This window comes from Melitaea cinxia, chromosome 18, assembly GCF_905220565.1.
Source record: "Melitaea cinxia chromosome 18, ilMelCinx1.1, whole genome shotgun sequence".
Classification (NCBI taxonomy): Eukaryota; Metazoa; Arthropoda; class Insecta; order Lepidoptera; family Nymphalidae; genus Melitaea; species Melitaea cinxia.
In genome coordinates, this window is record NC_059411.1 from 8,106,056 (window position 1) to 8,128,162 (window position 22,107).

General features: G+C 34.6%; 1 protein-coding gene across 1 annotated transcript in view; it reads left to right on the forward strand.

Annotated features, from left to right (window-relative positions):
* Positions 1-21,624, forward strand: part of LOC123661999 (claspin-like) — a 35,065-nt gene extending 13,441 nt beyond the window's left edge. The window contains exons 14-21 of the mRNA XM_045596897.1: positions 566-733; positions 1,272-1,348; positions 2,639-2,642; positions 10,735-10,890; positions 13,746-13,888; positions 15,016-15,275; positions 18,030-18,181; positions 20,122-21,624. Coding sequence (XP_045452853.1) covers positions 566-733; positions 1,272-1,348; positions 2,639-2,642; positions 10,735-10,890; positions 13,746-13,888; positions 15,016-15,275; positions 18,030-18,181; positions 20,122-21,624 — 2,463 coding nt within the window. The remainder of the gene's footprint in view (positions 1-565; positions 734-1,271; positions 1,349-2,638; positions 2,643-10,734; positions 10,891-13,745; positions 13,889-15,015; positions 15,276-18,029; positions 18,182-20,121) is intronic.
* The last annotated feature ends 483 nt before the right edge of the window (positions 21,625-22,107 follow it).

Genomic DNA, 22,107 nt, shown 5'->3' on the forward strand with positions numbered 1-22,107 from the left:
AGCTTTTTAGTACTTTAGCGCTATGCGCTATTTGGTGCTATGCTTGTATTAGTTAAATTTGGAATTTATTAACAAATTATTTACTCACCTGCTTCGCACAGCAGTATGAAAAAAGAGGCCGTGTACGTGGTTTTTTACATTCCCGCAACTCCTACACATGTAATCCGGCATCACGCTGGATCTCAGAGATTGGAAGCCCGTATAATAGGCTAATGTAATTTTATGACGACCGTTCTGGTGTAATGTTGCGTGTGCCGACACGGCCGCGCCTAAACACCGCCCGACCGGATATAGATATTTGTGTGTCAAATATTTATATCCGGTTTGGTCGATAGTCCTTGTGGGTCTCCTCTCCGTGCCTCAGAGAGCACGTTTAGCCATCGGTTTCGGCTGTTATCATGTACATCTGATAGCGATCGTTACTCATAGTAGGGAATATATCCGCCAACCCGCACTGGAGCAGCGTGGTGGATTAAGCTCTGATCCTTCCCCTACATGGGGAAAGGGGTCTATGCCCAGCAGTGGGATATTACAGGCTGAAGCGTAATTTTCTATATATTTCCAGCAAAACTACCACGGCTCGCTGCTGACCCGCGGCCGAGGAGCGCTCGCCCGCCTCGCCGCGCTCGCCACTCCACTCGCCACCGACTCCGACGACACTCCCAAGGCTGTGGCTTCTACAAAAAGAGGGAACTTTGTCTTCGCTACGGTTAACAATGACGATATACCCAAGGCGAGTGTTTACATTTTGGCCAATTTTCAAACAACCCAAGCATTGTTAGTGAAATTCAATGGCTTACCTGGTCCGTTAAATGTAAAACATACCATTTATATTTTTGGAGCAAATAATACTTATACTAATCTCGCTAATATTATTATAAAAATGCGAAGTTTTACGAGGTGGATGTCTTGTTACCCTTTCACGCTAAAACTAGTGAACTAGTTCTAGTGAAACTTGGTATGTGAATGGCTATTGATCTAGAATAACACACAGAGTACCTCTTAACCCGATCACGAGATCGGTATTTACGCCCATCCAGAGACCAGCTAGCGCACACGACCAATCTCAGACTATTGGGAGAATTGAACTCGCTGTTTAGCGATAAGACCGACTTTTGTACTAATTTCCTGCTTATTTAACTTGTTAAGTTGCTTTTTTTGTATATACTATAGAGCTATATATTAACTTGTTATGTTCCTTTTTTTGTATATACTATAGAGCTATATAAATAAACCACAAAAACGATTAAAAAAATTTTTTTATTATTTAGGTGACAACAAAACGAAAGGCTGAAAATGTTAATACGCCAAGATTAATAAAGAAAATGAAGACTGAAGAAAAATCTAAGTATATTAAAAATAGTTTATTTGACCTTTTATAAACTTGACGGCTGTAAAGCAGTTACAAAAGTTTTAAATATAATTTATGTGTAGTTTTATATAGAAATGAAGAATTATTTTGTATAAAAGTGTTAAATAAATTAATAATTCCTTTAATCAAAGTGTTTTATTTATAACTTCACCTGAATTACCATTATACTAGATATACACAACACAAAAATAATTTAAACTATATCAATTTTTCTGCCATTATCAGGTGCAAGTTTCAGTTTTATTGCTTAATAGCCAAAAACCCTAAAATTAACAGTAACTTTCCTTTAGTTGGATAATCTAGTAAGTAAGATTTTCCTTTGAAATAAAAAGAATTTTTGATGTTACTTACAATTTTAAATACTTTATCAGTAGAAAAATTACATTTTTATTTTATTTATTAAACTTTATTGCACACACAAAAAAGAAGATACATTTTAGAACGATTAGATACAAAAACAAATAATATATGCAAAGGCGACCTTTATCGCTTATAGCGATCTCTTTCAGGCAACCTTTAATAAAAGAAGTATATGAAAAATATGTCGGTAATAGTGCGCAATCGACAACGCAAGTTAATTACACATAATTAAATCAATTTATAATACTAAACGTAGTTATATAATACAATATTCATACATTTAAACGCTATATACCTCCATAAACATACATAAATATGTAAATACATACAAAATATATTTATACAAACATACAAATAAAAACAATCTCTCATTACAGCCTATACAGTCCACTGCTGGACATAGGCCTCCACAAGTTTACGCCACAAATAACGTGAACTCATGTGTTTTGCCCATAGTCACCACGCTGGGCAGGCGGGTTGGTGACCGCAGTACTGGCTTTGTCGCACCGAAGACGCTGCTGCCCGTCTTCGGCCTGTGTATTTCAAAGCCAGCAGTTGGATGGTTATCCCGCCATCGGTCGGCTTCTTAAGTTCCAAGGTGGTTGTGGAACCTTGTTATCCCTTAGTCGCCTCTTACGACACCCACGGGAAGAGAGGGGGTGGCTAAATTCTTTAGTGCCGTAGCCACACAGCACGCAAGCAGCAAATAAAAACAATATACCAATAGAATACATATATTTAAAACTATGTAAGTATGTATGTACATGTACTATGTAGTTTCTACTGTTTATGTACTATGTATTACATGTTCTATTAACAAGAGGTCTTATCTAAAATTATCTAAAATTGTGCACAAAGAAGTTCTCAAATATACTAGGACTTTAATAAAATTACTTAAAAGCAAAGTAATGTTAATATTTTAACCTTTTTTGTCTACTTAATATATAAATGTTAAGTATAAAAGCTAAAAAAATAATTTGTACGTTTTGAGTCATCATTATCATCATTACAGCCTATACAGTCCACTGCTGGACATAGGCCTCCACAAGTTTACGCCAAAAATAACGTGAACTCATGTGTTTTGCCCATAGTCACCACGCTGGGCAGGCGGGTTGGTGACCGCAGTACTGGCTTTGTCGCACCGAAGACGCTGCTGCCCGTCTTCGGCCTGACGTTTTGAGTAGGCAAATAAAATTAATAATGACTTATTACTGTTATTACTATTGTGTAATGTCTTTCCTATAAGATCCAAAACTTAAACATACATTTTTACATACAAAATTCTAGTTATATGTCAATGGGGTATTTTAAAATCATAACATTAAATGTTTTATGAAATTAAGAAAATAACTTAAATGTAACAAACTGGCAATATAAGTTAAATGATGTGTATGTTGGATGCATTGATATTAGCTACATCCTTCCGCTCTTTTATCTCAGTCCCTCTTTCGACGAGTACATGCATCCTGCTCTGTCCCGAGCTGGCACCCGCGCGTCCTTCAGTACGCCGTGCTCTCGTGTCTCGTTCAATCAATGCTTTTTTTCTGTGGTGTGGGGTAGTTGTGTGGCGTGGAAGAAATTCTAGTCAAGTAAGAATAGATAATAGAAACGAAAGTACGCCTGATATAGGTAGTGCTAATTAGAAATGGCTACTGATAATAAAGAAATAGGTGACATCGTAAAGAAATGCAAAATCTTGCTTTTAGACGTCGAGGGAACAACAACATCGATCAGCTTTGTTAAGGTAGGTCTGAATAATTGACCGGCCGGTGTTTTGTGCTAACACGTGATAAATTTCTTTTTTTTTCTGTTATTGAATCGTGAAGTTATTTGTAAAATAACATGTGGTGTTCTTTGAATATTTTCTATTGAAATACTTAGGTTTTGTCAAAAGATGAGAAATGCAAAATGGTCGCGATTTCGGATTCGCAACATGGAGGACAAATTCAAAATGGTACCTCTTATCCATCAAAACATTTTGTTAAACATTCTGTTTCATTGTGTTAAAAGATTTGAGGTACCTACACCTATAGTTTATTTTTCGTATTAGAATACGAATCGTTCCCTAAATTTATGGATATCGTTTCGAAGATTTAACAGTATTCTGAGAAATTGTAAATGTTATAGTGTAGTATTAATACATTTTAATAATAAAACCTTTTTTTAATAAACGTGTTTCATAAAAATTCATGTCAACGCCTACCGGCATAAACAGCTGTTCGACGCAGCTGGCTGGTAAAAAAAAGTGGACCAGTTAACTGTTCTCTTCAAGCGAACGTCAAGTTAAGAGAGCTGTCTCTTTTGCACTCGTCATATTCGTATTAAATTAAGACGGAGACAAAAATAATATTTGCTGTATGGTATTATACGCTATTATTTAGGACATAGGTATGTTATATTTTTCGTATTAATGAAAATGTTTACTACTACAAAATTCATTGAGTGTAATCATCAAACAGAAAGTTATGCTATCTGGAAAGATAACGAGATTTTTAATTATTATTTCGCACCGTTTACCCTAGTCCTCGTTGGCAACAAAGCTTTTCAAACTAATATTTTCCTTATGCAAATGCTCATAAGAACTAACAAGACGTGACAAAGTGGAATATGATTATGAGGGTCCGCTCACTGAAAGCGAAATTCCGGCGCGTGGTGAGACAAGGTCCAGTTTTTATACAATGCTTCACAAATCATGATGGTGAAATACTATTTTACGTATGTGAGGTATATGTTTGTACGTGATTTTATCGAGACGAATATTTTAAAATAGATTACTAAAATTGATGAATTTTAAATCTATAATTTTGAATTTTGTTTCGTAATTAAAATTCATATGTATCGAAAAGTAAACTATGGCTAGTTGATAAATTTTTCTAAAATAATAAGAATATTACTTCAATGAATGAATTTAAATCACAATTCAGCTGAGTAATTATAATTTTATTACTATTTAAGAATTTCAGTTTCAAAACTTACGACTATCATACCCAAAGGTAAACTTAAGTTAAGAAAAAAAAAACCGACTTCAATTACACCGACAAAAAATAGTCAATACGCATTATCAAAGATTACTCTAAAAGTTGTAATTAGATCTCGATCAAATTTAAATGTGACCACATGGTAAACATCGGCTTTCGATTAAATTAAAAATCATCAAAATCGGTACACTCAGTGAAAAGTTATGCAGATTTTCGAGGGTTTCCCTCGATTTTTCTGGGATCCCATCATCAGATCCTGGTTTCCTTATCATGGTACCACACTTAGGATATCTCCCTTCCAATAAAAAGAGAATTATCAAAATCTGTTCATGAACGATGAAGTTATCTCCGAACATACATAAAAATATATATATACGAATTCGAATACGGTCGAATTGAGTAATCTCCTTTTTTGAAGTCGGTTAATAAACGTGACTGTAAATTTTTAAATGTGTAGTTAATAAAATTAGAGTCACACAAAAAAGTTATCGTAGTCTGTAACAGCCAAGGCTTGAAAATACTTGACACTGGAAAGGCAATGATCTTAGAAAAACTCTAAGATCATTGTGGGTAGGTATATATTTATTTACAGTATCTTCAATTCTTCGCCCACGTTCAATAAACGGTGTACAATTTTTTATTGGATATAATTCTTGATTTGTTAAACGCGCACGTCTAACAAAAAGTTGGCCAAAAACAAAAACGGTGCATTCCAATCGATCAGTTACGTAGTTTTGGTTTGTACTAACACTTATTACAAAATTTCGTTTGTTTATTAGGCTATTTCTACCTATGACATACTTCTACCTCTGCTTATGAAATATATACAAAAATGAGACTCATCTGTCTGTTCATTGTTTCATGATTGGGTCTTTGATACGAACAGTCAGTACTAGGTATGCATATAAGAAACATTGATGTCTCACGTAGTGTTAAAAATTGCATTTTTTGCGAAACTCTACGAGTGGGATTCCGACTTTTTTTTGAAGCCGTCAATCCCAAGATTGACGGCTTCAATTTTTCAAAAACGGATTGGGTGGTTGCGGGTTCGATCCCCGCACATGACAAACATTTGTATTGGCCATACAGGTGTTTGCCGTGGTTTGGGTGTTTGTGCACCGGACCCCACCTCCCTGGTCTCCCCACCGTGCCTCGGAGAGCACGTTTAGCCGTCGGTCCCGGTTGTTATCATGTACACCTGATAGCGATCGTTACTCATAGTAAGGAATATACCCGCCAAACTGCATTGGAGCAGCGTGGTGGATTAAGCTCTGATCCTTCTCCTACATGGGGAAAGAGGCCTATGCCCAGTAGTGGGATATAACAGCAACTGTCTATTTTTACAAGTCATAGTGAAGTAAAAATAGTCATATTATAAATATAAACACTTTTATTTGACCATATTATAGTCTACGCTCATAACACTCGAGAACAAAGTGGCTATCCCTGCACCGAGGCCGGTCGCTGCTAGGCGGGCTATCCGGTTTGGGCAGCGATTCGCAGTTCGTTCACCCATTATAACGCATCGTAGACTGAGTTTCACTAGCGTATCACGTTATGCTAAACGGCAGACTAGCTTTTCATACATTAATTACAAACATTTTTTATATAATGATAAAAGAATTCGCAGAGAACTATTAAGAGTTTAAAATATGATTTGTAAGATAGTGTGTCCAAATTTTGTCAAATGTTCTCAAACAATCTCTAAAAGCCTTTACGAATTGCTGAAATTGCGAACCAAAAATGGGTAATTGCAACTTTTAAGAAGGAAATAGTACGATAGTAAAAATAACGGAAAATTGAAATTATTTGGTGGTTCAAGAGATTTGTTGAGCTATACAAAAAAACAAGCACTTCTTTCTTTTGTCTAGCCTTGTATATAAAAATTAGGAGTACTCAAGAGAGGACAGGAGGTTCTCAATACGATTGTATTTTTTTTTTATGTATGTAACCTCAGAACTTTTGACAAGGTAGAGTGATTTCGATGATTTTTTTTAAATCGAAGGGTGGTAAATTCGTGTCATGTGGTCTCATTTAAATTTAATTGAGATCTAACAAGTATTTTTTGAGTTATATCTAATCAGAATCAGCAGTATCAGCTCAGCCTATTGCAGTCCACTGCTGGACATAGCCCCCGCCCCCCCAAGTTCGCGCCAGACATCCCGGTTTCCCGTTATATCTAATAATACGTATTTACTTGACTATTTTTCGTCGACCTACGTTGTATTATACCGCATAAATTTTTACTGGGTATACCGATTTTGATGATTTTCCTTTTAATCGAAAGCTGATGCTTGTCTTGTATTGTCCCATTTTATAGTCCCAGTAATTTGATCGAGATCTGATGACTGCTTTTGAGTAATCTTTGTTGATAACGCGTATTTACTTGACTATTTTTTCGTTTTCTTACGTTACAGCACTTGTCGATGTAATTGAAGTCGTTTTTTTTTTCGTTTGCGAGCAAACAGTTATTATATTATAATATTATACGGATGAAAGGTTTGATTTGAGTTTGAATATGCTCCGAAACTACTTAACCGATTTGAAAAATTCTTTCACTGTTGGGAAGCTACACTATCTGCGGGTGATATAGCCTATATTATATTTAAAAAAAAATAGGGAAAAAATATTTTGAATTTTTTTTAAATCCCGTGCGAAGCCGGTGCGGTATGCTAGTTATATTATAAAATAGCTTTGAAGGTCAGCTCTTGGCTATTTATGCTATATAAGTTCACTACTTAATGTCATTGCCGTTTTTTTTGTCAAGAATGATAACAAATGTATGTAAATTGTAAGTTTGTTATTGGAAGACTCGGATAGTCCGATATCTGGCTATAATATGATGAAATCGCTTTCCGTTTTGTCCATCACCAACTGCTACGAAGTAGTGTTATGCATGGTTTCTATAAACTATAAAGGTAGGATTTTTGCACGGTTCTTGTAGGTTTTAGCTTAGCTCAGTAAAATATCGTGCTATAGATGAAAGGTAAAAAGATTTTTTTTTGTTTTCGTTATTGTCAGAACAAGGTTTGTATAGAAGAAAAAAAAATGTATTCACAGAAAAATAAATAGGCGATACGTAGTTCGCCGGGTCAGCTAGTTATAAATATAAAAATACATTTTTCGACGATGACTAATTCTATACATTAAAAGAAAAATTCTATGAAGAATTACGATTAAATGTTAATGGCTATTTCGACATGAGACCTTTGTCATCTATAAATCTATATAAATAAATAAAATTGGAGTGTCTGTTTGTAATAACAAAATAACCGCTTTTTACTAAATGCATATGGATGTATACACGGTACATATACCAAATAGACATTTTATAAAATTGTTATCTGTCTGTCTGTTTTTTCCGGCTAATCTCTGAAAAGGCTGAACCGATTTTGAAGCGACTTTCACTGGCAGATAGCTGACGTAGTAAGGAGTAACTTAGGCTACTTTTATTTTAGAAATTTATTTATTATATAACTCTGTGAACTGAACAATAACTTTTTTGTTAAATTCTACGCGGACGAAGTCGTGAGCACAGCTAGTAATATCATATACATATACTTACAAAAAATTCTTGTAGGTACCTACGGTATACTGTATTCATTTTACATATCAAATTATCTTTTACATATAAGGTAACTTACTTTTTCTTTCTCACGTATTATGTTACTTCTATCATGTTAATTTTTATAGTATTATTACTATTATTACATAGGTGTATTAGATCTATCAAATAATTTGTTGTAAATATGTACCTTTCGAATGCTTTGTGTTATTGTGATAGAAGTTTCAAATTATTGTTACAGATTTTAAAATCGAATTCCTTAATTTCTCTCATTTGTTTACCAAATGATGAAGTACGAAGAAGAGAAATGGCCAAATTTAATTTTTAAATTTTAAGATAGAATTCAAAGTACACTATCACATCAGCCTTTCGCAGTCCACTACTAGACATAGGCGTCCACAAGTTCACGCCAAAAATGGCGTGAACTCATGTGTTTTGCCTATATTCACCACGCTGGGCAGGCGGGTTGGTGACCGCAGGGCTGGCTTTGTCGCACCAAAGACGCTGCTGCCCGTCTTCGGCCTGTGTATTTCAAAGCCAGCAGTTGGATGGTTATCCCGCCATCGGTCGGCTTTTTAAGTTGCAAGGTAGTAGTGGAACTGTGTTATCCCTTAGTCGCCTCTTACGACACCCACGGGGAGAGAGGGGGTGGCTATATTCTTTGATACCGTAACCACACAACATACTACACTATGACTAGTGTTATTCAAGCATTTTAAGTTAGTCATTTATTAAATACTAAACCCGACTAATATAAGAGCGGACCCTGCGAAATTCGAAACGCCGATTATTTTTTCTTCAATAGTTTTTTTTTTTTAATTTTCTATTTTAACTAACTGTCCTTAAAATAATGAGCCGTGTTGGGTAACTTCAGCCTAACGCTGTCCTTATAACGCTTGCCTTCAGTCCACTGCTGGACAAGGCTTCCACAAGTTCGCGCCAATAATGGTGCGAACTCATGTGTGTGGCCCATAGTCACCATATATAGTGACCGCGGGGCTGGCTTTGTCGCACCGAAAACGCTGCCGCCCATCTTCGGCCAGTGTATTTCAAAGCCAGCAGTTGGATGGTTATCCCGCCATCGGTTGGCTTTTTAAGTTCCAAGGTGGTAGTGGAACTGTGTTATTTGTCCCTTAGTCGCCTCTTACGAACGGGTCGCGAACGAATTATCCAATTTGGTGCACTCGTTCGAAAGTTATCAGCGTACATACGTTTTTGCGATGCATTTTCATTGATATAGTATACCTAATTTACTTTGTAAGAATTAACAAATTGCACATTTTTTTTTTATTTGAAACAAAATAATATTACGCCTAGTTATATATTTCATTTAAACCAGTTCTGTCCTAGTGCATTGTTTACGTCGTCTGATTTATCCGTCTCGTACTTATGATTGTATCTGTTGTAAATATGTCTACCCCTTCTTATAGAACTTGTGCCAAAATTATATATTGTAGCATAGGGGAGGTTGGCTGATCATCCTTAACACAGATTATATCTATAATCCATATAGGATGATCAATCTGAACTCAAATTTTTTTGTGTAATTAACCATCTGCATAAGTGAATTCTTGCAATTGTTACCATTGGCTTAAAATGTTTATTTTTAAATAAAGCTATTACTATTATTATTACTTAAATATCAGTAAGGTATTTTTGCAAATATAGCAATGTCGTTTACATAAAATAGTCAAAGCTTTTTTAATACGCATTAAAGGCAGCTTGAATTTTAAATTACAGGTCCAGGAAACTTTCTTCTGTTTTTTTTATAATTTGTTGGTTTCTATTACTTACGTATGCAGCAAGAAATTCACCTATACAGTAATAAATCAATCAATACATGTAATAAAAATGTAACGGATCGCTGTCTGTATATGGAAGATATATGAGAAAAAATATTATTAGGACCTTTATCAACGCAAATAGCACCCAAAACAATGATTGTTAAACAGTTTGTCTCTTTGTATGTGCGTTTGTTCACGCTAATCTCAGAAACGGCTTATTCGATTTCGATGTTGTTGTCAATAATATATTATGGTAAGCTTCACTTGGGTGCCGCGTTGGCGGAACGGTCACAGTACTGGTTTGTGGCTGTTGCTCTGGCGGTTGTGGGTTCTGTTACATCATCCTATCTATGAGCCTTCTCCTACATGCGGAAAGAGGCCTATGCCCAGTAGTAGGATATTACAGGCTGAAGCGTAAATCGGTCCTCCCACTCAAAAAGTTCTGAGTTAACATACATTAAAAAAAAGAAATTACCCGCGAAATGTGAACCTCCTGCTTTTTTGGAAGTCGGTAAAAAATGCTGTCCAATGTCACTATTTCACGCGGACGAAGTCGCGGGCACATCTAGTTAAAAATAAAATTGATATTTAAATTCATATCAATTTCGTATACTTTCATGAGGTACTGTAACATTGACATCTAGTTTTATTTCCTTATAATTTTTTTTGTTATAGGACAAGCTGTTTCCGTATGCCGAGGAAAATGTGAAGCAGTTTTTGGAGACCGAGTGGGAGAACGAAGATGTGAAGGAGGCAGTGAATGCTCTACGAAAACTGGCCCTCGAGGATAAGGAGAAGAGCGTCGAAGGACTTGTCGCTATCCCCGGGGAGGTAATAATTATTTTATTATTAGCTGTTCGTTCGTTTAATGTTTGCTTTTAGAGAGTTGTTTTAAACTTAAAAGCCTGATGTTGGTTGACTTGTTTCTCAATTATTTTTTTTTACTTATGGGCTAAGTTCAGTAAAAGGTAATTTATAAATCTAGTCAAGTATGCTTATCACAACTTCACCAACGACTACTCTTGAAAGTAAATTCGTTTGTAATAATTATGCAATAATTAAAATAGGGGCAAATAGGAATTATATTATGTTCGACTTGGTTTGAAAGGAATTAGATTGCTTCCAAACCTATGAAAAGTTTTGAATAAAAAAAAAATCACTATTAGTGATGACCACTTTTGAAAATTACCTCGTGAATTGTAGTCTTCATATAAATAAAAATCTGTGACCCACAGGTCTAAAATATTATATAGCCTTCCTCGGTATATGGGCTATCCAACATAATAACAATCAATTCGAACAAGTAGTTCCCGAGATTTGCATGTTCTACAAATAGACAAATAAACAATTTTTTAAGTTTTTTAGGGTTCCGTACCTCAGAAGGAAAAAACGTAACTCTTATAGGATCACTTTGTTGTCCGTCTGTCTGTCAGACCCTTTTTCTCAGGAATGCGTGGAGGTATCAAGCTAAAACTCATATTAAATACTCAAGTAATAAATTTTTAGTTATGTCATATCATAAAAATATTTTCAATAATTTTGTTTGTGCGGAACTCTCGGTGTGCGAGTCCGATTCGCACTTGGCCGGTTTTTTAATTTTAGTATAGATTTATTAATGGGAGATAAATTATATACATTCAGTACCATGTGATTTAACATAGTATTACATGATTGTATAGTAGTGACCGCTAGTTATTCAAAATGTACGGGCAAATATATATCAGTTTCGACTAAGTTTCACAGTAGTAAATTTGACAGTGATTAACATTCATCTCGTATTCGGTTGTATACTTTAAGTGGAAATCTACATGCATCTGGAGCATAATATCTGACTTTTATTACATGAAATTGAAAATACTCGACTTCCATTTTCATCTTCCACAGACCTTTCTGTTATTTTCCTTATTATACTTTTTGCTTAAAATAAAATCATCCAATATATATATATTACTTACCGTAGAAACATTTAGTTTGATGTATTTGTAAAATTTGTTTCAATACAAATATCTTGTTTTAACGAAAAAAACATATAAAGATTTTTTTTTTATATCAGTAAGTTCTTTGATAGATATACCATATTTTATTCGTCAACAATAATTGTAAATTGATAACACACATTTTAAAAAAGTAAACACACTTTAAAAATATTATAATTTACGTTGTTTTAAATGTATATTTAATAACCATTACTTGTTTTATTACTGACGACGCTTTGCCGCAACGGTCACATCACTGGTTTGTGGCTGTTGCGCTGGCGGCTGCGGGTTCGATCCCCGCACATGATAAACATTTGAATTGGCTATACAGATGTTTGCCTTGGTCTTTGTGTTTGTGCAGTCCTTGTGGGTCTCCCCACCGTGCCTCGGAGAGCACGTTAATCCGTCGGTCCCGGTTGTTGTCATGTACACCTGATAGCGATCGTTACTCATAGTAGGGAATATATCCGCCAACCCGCATTGGAGCAGCGTGGTAGATAACGCTCTGTTCCCTCTTCTACATGGGGGAAGAGGTCCAGCAATGGGATATTACAGGCTGAAGCGTATATGTACTTTTTTATTCCGCACTCTTTGAGGCTACAGTGAATATAGAGGTAGGTATGCGTATTAAAAACAATCAAAAGTTTAATCACCATCCCGTGATTAAACTTTCCAAAACTTTTTTTAATTTTTAAAAATAACAGTGTACTGGCCAAAATTCATTAGTCTAGTAACACCTTGTACTTGACCTCAGTCGTCCTGTTTTATCAAGATTATATCTACATACATACGTCCATTATCTTTGTACATAATTAAACTTATGACCTTACGAATATGTAGCTGGCTAGGCATTTTGCTGTGAACAATATATAAAAAAACTCAAATTACAATGATATAATGAAACTGCACCAATTTTTAGGTTATATATATATTTTTATATAGAAAGTCCGACCTAGGCTGCTTAGTCTGCTTTTTTCTGCTACAAAACGTTTTTTTTTTTAAATAAACCGATTCCAGCTGAACTTTGTCTAGCTCGCACTGTCGGATTGGTGCATATTTAAGATTTCTACTAGACAGTACTCTTCTTCTTGTTTCCTATGTTTTACTTTACCTCCTCCTAAAGCAGTCATTTAAAGGTTATCATGAAGTCCCTTACTAGTTTAGTAGATTTTAATCCGCGATTTTCCGGTTAAGATTCTAATCATCACGGCCTCTTTTTGTTCTAACGAAATAATGTAAATTTTATGTTCAGGTTTAAGTTCTCGTAACATTAATTCCTTTTTGTCTTAATTCTAAAATCGTCATGTATTTTCTACGGAGGTAGACGAAGTTGCGAGAAAAAGTTAGTATGATATATTTATCATAATAATTCTTATACGTAATGTACACACCAACGATATAACCTCTTTAAATAAATAAAATTTTAACATTCAGTACGTGTACTTATGCATCATTGAAAAGTTATACAAGTAGAATTCTGGCAGTCATACATATAACTGAACTTTATAGATTCGAAGATAACAATATAGAGGTGTAACAGTTCAATGGAATAAATAAGTAAAAATCTACGAAATTGCTGGTAATATTTTATTTCAAACACACTTACATAATAATATTCAGCTTTAATAAGTAGGTACTTCTAAATTGCAATAAAAAGTGCATTTTTAGTCGTTATACAATTAATAACAAACAAACATATTAACATTTCAGGATGCGTCAAAGGAAGATCAAATAGAGGGTTTGGTCAACAATGTTAAGTGGCAGATGTCTTCCGATCGCAAGGTGGGCGCCCTAAAGCAGTTACAAGGTCTTATATGGAAACAGGGCTATGACAAGGGCGATATAAAGGGCCAGTGAGTATTCCTCGTTTTATTATAAGTACTACACGTTGTAGAGCTGACATAATACCACGTGGATAGGATCATGTGAATCAAAATCAATTGTGCAGTAGTGGAAAACAAGTGGGTTTCTAAAAAAATAGATTACATTTTTAAAGACGACTGGTGAATTTCACTCGTATTAAGTTCTGACACTAGGCACTGGTGACATTGGTTGTAGTTAATTCACCCATATGAGTTACTGTAACTCATTAATTACATGGAAATCATTCTTGATAAAAGTATTGTAATAGCCTTCGAAAAAGGTCGTTATCTTTTAATAAATGAAAACAACATTTACATCTCCATTGTTGTCCAAAAATTTAAAAAATTTCGTTGTAATTTCTGCACAGTATAATAATGCTATAATAATGAAGTAATATAATAATTTTAAGATGTTTATATCCTCTCTCCTAGATCTTTTCTAGGGATAAGTCCACCTTTGACATCAACTATACATGTAATTTTCTGTATATTCTTTTCTAGTGCAATAAAGTATATAACATCTACTTGAAATAGTTCTGCGTATGTTTCAACTCAAAGTATATGAAGAGATAAAAACAATGAATTTAGTTTATGGTTATTCATCCCCTCATATCCAAGTAATTTATTTCTAATATCATGACACTGTTGCCTGAATTGTGACAGGTACAATTTTATTTTATAGACTATAATGATAATAGGATCTACTAAACGAGAAGTAAGCAATTTATTGTTTAACATAATATATTTAAACATTTTTGAATATCATATCAAAAATTGACCGCTCCAGCGAGGTTCGAACCTGCGTCTCCGACTGACCGTGTCGGCGCTCTAGCCAAATAAGCTATGGAACGATGTACCCGCTAGAGTCAAATTTTTGATATGATGATTTTTATTTTCGGTTTAAGCGCACCGTGTGCCAATGTTTAGAATTCCTAATGTGTGGGTAACACAAAAATAAAATCGTACATATAATATATTTATTTGCTAAAGGCTTTTAAATATCATACATGCTTAGAACAAATTTATGTAAATAATTTATTCTTTTCTAGATGTTATAAGTCGCACACAAGGATGTTGCATTATTTTCACACTTTGTGACTACATGTTTGCACTTTCAGTGTCTACGACGACGTTTGTTCAGCACTAGAACAGTGGCACTCAGTGGAAGGTCAGAAGATTTACATTTACTCCTCGGGGTCCGTTCAAGCTCAGAAACTGCTATTTGGCCAATCCCTAGTGGGAGATTTGCTTAAATACATCGACGGTCACTTCGACACTGCAGTTGGTGGAAAGCAGGAACCTGCCAGCTACACTGCAATTGTCGAGAAAATTGGTTGCAACACTGATGATATTCTCTTTCTAACCGATGTTGTTAAAGGTAAAGTTTATTTTTATTATTTAAATTTAATTATTTTGTCTAGCCCGTTGCTGTAGTTTACTGTAACACTTTCTGGGCTGGTTGTGGGTTCGAACCCAAACTAAGTAAGGAGCTATATGTATATTTATGAAACAAAGAAAATCTTTTCTGGCGGTGAGTAGGCTGGGAGGCGGGGGTAGGTATTGGAAAAGATGATATAGAATATTATTGAAAAATAAAAAAGGATATGTTAAAAGAAATATGGGAAATTGGCCTGAAAAACATTCAAGATCGTCTTCTATATCATCTTTTCCGATCAATAATAAAATAAATAAATAATAATAAAAGGGTATGTTAAAAGAAATATGGGATTTTTCATTGTTTTCCTATAAATTTATAAAAATCAACAAAGAACCAACCCACACAGAGATAATTTTGCAAAAAGGAATCAACGAGTTTTCCTTTTATTATTATTAAAAATGCCAATGATTTTCCTCAATATTATATTTGTATACATAGAATAAATGATTTGGTACAATATTATAAATAAATTTTATTCAAAGTAACAAACAATTTTACTGTATACAAAATTTTGACAAAAACGGCTTTTTCTCAAAACTGTCAGTGTGTGGGTTGATTCTGTTTTGCGTAAGTAGGTCCAATTAATGTAAATAAGTTTTGTAAAATTTTACCTTGAATTTTTTTCACTGACCTAATATGTTATCTAGGCTATCTAGTCACGCCAATTGTTAAGTAATTACTGGCTATAGCTTGGAACTCCAGTACAAATTAATTACTTGAGTTAAAAAGGTCAATACATTTTGCTTACATTAATATTTGCTGTTTAGTTGTTTTTTTTTTTTGTTTATCAGTACAACTTATTTACAGATATACCGACCAGAGTGCCTAGTGCGAGTTTTATTCACAGAAACATGACAGAAATGCGTTTATACACCACCATAGCACACACCAACCAATTTTTTTATTTTTGAAAATTAATTACACAATGGTGCCAGACAAGCATAGATGATTCGCCCATGTCACGTAGTGCAAGTTATTTATTTATGTATTTATAATCTGCGCCAAAAAGATAGACACTAATATGTGGGTCAATCAACTATTCCTTGTAAAAACGTTGTCCCTACACTTCATATAAGTAGTCTGGCCATAAATACTGTTACATAAAAACTTTTCTTTTTTTCAACTTTTTAATTACTTTGAAATTGAAACACGTATATTATTTTAAAGCACTAAGTGGGTATGGAGCCGTCGATCACATTCCAGACACTTCAAAAACTTGGTATCAGCCGTATGTTCGTATATCGTACTATCATCAGATACAGCAACACTTCGTCTGTCGAAGACCAGAAAAGATCGGGGCGGCCACGAGTTGTTAGAACTACAAAAGCTGTTAATGCTGTTAAAGCAAGAATTCATCGAAACCCCATTAGGAAGCAAAAAATCTTATTTCGAGAAATTAAGATTCCCGCTAGGACTCTGTCGCGTATTATAAAACAAGATCTGAATCGTGATACGCAGGTGAAAGGCACAGAAATATCCTCTTTACCGATGAAAAAATTTTCACGATTGAAGAACACTACAATAAGCAAAATGATAAAGTGTACGCTCACAGTTCTAAAGAAGCTGCTAAAGTTGTCGGAAAGGTACAACGTGGTCATCATCCTGCGTCAGTGATGATTTGGTGGGGCGTGTCTTATCAAGGAGTCACAAAACTACATTTTTGCGAGAAAGGAGTGAAAACTTCAGCCAAAGTGTATCAAGATACAGTCTTGGATCGTGTTGTGAAACCTCTCAGCAATACAGTTTTTAAAAATATACCTTGAACTTTCCAGCAGGACTCTGCACCTGGTCACAAGGCACGAACTACCTAAGCCTGGCTTGAAACCAACGTTCCGGACTTTATAAGAGTTTTTTGAATATCATATCAAAAATTGACCGCTCCAGCGGGATTCGAACCCGCGTCTCCGACTGACCGTGTCGGCGCTCTAGCCAATTAAGCTATGGAACGAGTTGAAGACTGGCCCTCATCTAGCCCAGACCTCAACCCTTTAGACTTCATATTATGGTTAGTTTTAGAGGACATGGCCTGCTCTAAACGACATTGTTTTCAAGACTTCTGTCCACTAAATTATGGCCTTCGAAAGTTCTAAATTAAAAACAAAGATGGCCATAGTAATCCTAAACATATCAATGAACATCAGAAGATGATTAGTAAATATTCTAATAAAGTGCAAAGACAATGTAAAATAAATTCGCCTTGTTTTTTACTTACTGTTTTTTAAAATCCTTACAAAATGTACCAAGAATCCATTCACAATAATATAACACCTAGGAAAGATAAATCGAGTGTTACATCAATTATAGGCACATACAGTTAACAAGAAAACAGTAGGTACAATAAAATTTAAACGAATATCACACAATTAAAATTAATAAAAAAAGTGAAATATTTAACAATCAAATTAAGTTTGATAAATTTACTAGAAAAAGCTTTGCAAGCGCGTTGTCGACCCTACCCCCAATCCCACCAGGAGCTCTGGCCACCTTACTCACCACAGCAATACCATGTAACCAGTGTTATTTAGCTATGATCTTCTGTAAGGTCAAGGTACTTCCCCAGTTGAACTGTTCCGGATTTCGAGCAGGATATTTCCTGCTGTGCCCTAACTAAACCTAACCTAAATACAAGTTTGAAAAAGTGACAAAAAAAGTCTACTCACATTACTAAGATAGATTACTTATATTCTATTACAGAGGCTGAAGCGGCAAGACAAGCGGGTTTACATGTAGCTCTCGTCAGCCGAGAGGGCAACGCTCCTTTAACCCCCGAGGCGACAGAAGCCTTCCCAGTGATTCACTCCTTCGCCCAGCTAGCCATCTCCTACAAACGCAAGACCGAACCCCAGGTGCTATGACGATATTCACAGTAGCTTGCATGTAATATTAATAATATAACAATATATTTTATTCATGTTCTTTGCAAATTAAATATTTATTGCAGTGAGTCTTCCCAATAAGTTATCTCACTCTATACTTGTTATGGGGTTATGAATTTTAAATCCATATTATGTATATTGACATATTATATATATATGTATATTAACGATAGATTTGGCTATAGTCACAGTTGTCTATTTAAAAATATCTATGTTTTTTTTAAAATGCATACAAACATCAATCAATTGAAAAAAAAAAACGACTAAAATGCATCATCTTATTGAAGATTTCCATTAGTCCGATGTCCGATCTTAATTCATCTTTATCTATATATTTTAAAAATTATATATATTTTATGGCATATAACACTGCAAAGAATTGTAAAGAAACTACTTAACAAAAATACCTGACGGAAAGATTTTACTCTAATTTTACAACTGAGATAAACTAAAAAACTATTACTATTTTAATATTTCAAATTAAAGAAACATAATGTCAAAATAAAACTTGTTTTTTTTTGGCACGTTGCCTAAATGAATCGAAGAGGAGAATAATATTGTACTAAGCTTAATAAATTCTTACTATGTATATTGAAATGTGTTATTATACATAATCTGTTATTAGCTTTTTATAAAATAAATTATGTTAAAGTTTATTTTGATTTTTTTTTTGCATGACAAAGAAACATTTATTTTGCCTAAATTTTTATATTTATACTCCATTGTATATATTTAATACGTTTAATAAATAACCTTTAATTTAAGCTTCATTAAAATATAAAATAGATAAGACCTAAGTTTTATTCTAGTTTTATATGGAGGGCCTAAGTGACACGAGAGAAAATATTTCTTAATAAAATAGTAATAACGTATTATATTTATTATTATAATATTCCCATAAGAATTAAATTGTTATCATGCTGTTAGATTATTATTATTATTATCATCACTAAAACAAAAATGATACACATTTTTCTTATTCAGGATATAATCTCCCAAAGAGAAGTCATGTTCATTTTCAACAATTCCACCAACCTGCGAATATGTCAACATTGCTTGTAATAGTTTTTTTTTAAAAATAGAAACAAACATAACAAATAAAAAGACATAAAAACATAAATTTGTTGTAAGAAATTGACATTATATAAATGTCGTTTGTAACAAATTAAATCATTAGTAGAAGAATCTGAAGAACTACATTAAAAAAATTAAATTTGGAAATAATAAGATAACTACTATGATAAGTAACTCCCGAGTTAAGCTTAATTAATACTTGACGACTCGTTGGCGCAATGGTCACAGCAGTGGTTTGTGGCTGTTGCGTAGGCGGTTGCGGGTTCGATCTCTGGACATGACAAACATTTGTATTGGCCTTGCAGAGTTGGCCGTGGTCTGGGTGCTTGTGCAGTCCTTGTGGGTCTCCCCACCGTGCCTCGGAGAGCACGTTAAGCCTTTGGTCCCGGTTGTTATCATGTACACGTGATAGCGATCATTACTCATAGTAGGGAATATATCCGCCACCCCGCATTGGAGCAGCGTGGTAGATAACGCTCTGTTCCCTCTTCTTAGAGCAGGGTGGTGGATAAAGGTCTGACCCTTCTCCCACATGGGAAAAGAGAGCTATGCCCAGCTGTGGGATATTACAGGCTGAAGCGCAAGCATAATGCTTAATCGAAATAAAAGTTGTGATATAATGATACATTTCTTTAGGAAAATGAAGTTAAAATATTAAATTATTAATATTATAATTTGGTTGTTATATTGATGTTTGAAAAACTATTTTTTTACTAATATTATATTTAGTAATTTTATGTTTATGTAATGTTATATGTAATGTAATGTTTTATTTTAAAAGAAACAAGACACTATTTTTAAACAATACTGAATTCAATTTTAATTTTTCGTTTCAGGATGAGCAACCGGCTAAAGTTCTTAAGACTGATGTTAGTTATGATGTTAAGACTGAAACGGAAACAGAAACGGCTAAAAACGACACTTCCATTGCGGATAAAGAAAACGGAGAAACAGAAAAAATGGAAGTGGAAGAAGAAAGTCAACCAGTGAAAGATACTGCAGTAGAAAAAATGGTTGACGAACCTGCACCAGTAATTGAGAAAGTTACAAAAGATGCTGGACCCATTGACTCTGATATCCAACCAGTTTTAAATGAAGTAAGCGACGAAAAAGTGGAGAAAAAAGAGGCCCTGGAAGTCATGGAGACTGACTCTACTGAAAAGGTAGAGAACACGAAAGAAGCGACCCAAAAACCAGAAAGCGATGAAAAAGAAAAGACTGAAACTAATAATACAACTAATACGAGCGAAAGCATTGTAACAGAAAAGAAGACTGAAAATAATGTATCTGATGTGCCAAAAGAAAATTCTGAAGCAGTGAAAGGTGAAGAAGCATCACCTCTTCCAGATGAAACTTCACCTACTGTTATTACAGAAATAGAGGAAGTAACTGACAAGGAAAATCTTACTGACATGGCAGAAATCATAGACGATATTGAGCCAGTTGTAGAGGAACCTAATCCTGCTGATGATATTGAAGAGCTACAGAACGTTGGTGAGGTTTTGGAGAAAGAATGTGACGAAATTTTATCAAAAGTACAAGATGTAACAAATTTAGACAATATAACATTGAAACCATTATTAAATCCTATTATTGAAGAATCAATGGAGACTGACAATGTAGATTCTAATGATATTGTCGAAAGAATATTAGAAAAGGAAATAGAACTTGAAATGAAAAATCAGGAGAACGCTCTTGAAAAAAATACTGAAGATACTAACGACGCAACAAAAGACAATACGACAGTTAAAAACGATAAAAGAAAAGAAAAATTAGATACAGTCGAGGGAAAGACAGAAAGTGCGGAACAGAAAGGAGATGTAGTTAGTTCGGAAACGAGTACTGTTGAGGAAGATAAAGTAATTGAAAATAATGTAAAGATTGAAATTGCTCCAGAAGAATCAAAAATAAATGGTAGTCCAAAAGAAGAGGAATCCGTAAAAGAAAATGAAGAAAAACTACAATCAACTACAACTGAGAATAACAAATCTTTGTCAGAAAATAAATCGAGTGACGTCGCGGTAGCTGAAACAAAAGTACTAGACGCAGTTACGGCAGACGAAAAACCTGAAGAAAGTTCAACAGATGAAGCACAAGTAAACGGTAAAAGAAATGGCGAAGCGGTGAATCAAAATGGAGATGCGAGTAATGAAGATGAACTAAGTTCACGATTATGTGAAAACACTAAAGACGTAAATGGTTCTAATGGAAATGGTATGGAATCGGAAAATGGACAAGACGAGAAGAAAATAGAAGCAGAGGTTACTGATATAAAAGTAAAAACAGTTACAACAGAGGAAACGCGTGCTGAACTCATAGAGCAGGCTACTGAAGCATAAACTATTTTGGTAAGTCAACCACTACACTAAACGTGATTAAAAATAAAATTTGGTATCTTTAACGTACAGATCATCTAATGTCGCGTTCACGCCAGTTACTTTATTTGTGCATTTGCCAATTGTTTGAAGTATCTGTAGCTAAAACTTTACTTAATTCAAATTTCTTACAACAGAAATAAACTGACTAATAGGTACCACGTTGGCGCAACGGTTACAGCCATCGATTGTACCTGTTGCGCTGGCGGGTGCGGGTTCGATGACCAATGACGCGGGCACATGACAAAAATTTGTATTGGCCATACAGGTGTTTGCCGTGGTCTGGGTGGTGGTGCAGTCCTTGTGGGTCTCCCCACCGTGCCTCGGAGAGCACGTTAAGTCGTCGGTCCCGGTTGTTATCGTGTACACCTGACAGCGATCGTTACTTATAGTAGGGAATATATCCGCCAACCCGCATTGGAGCAGCGTGATGGATTAAGCTCTGAT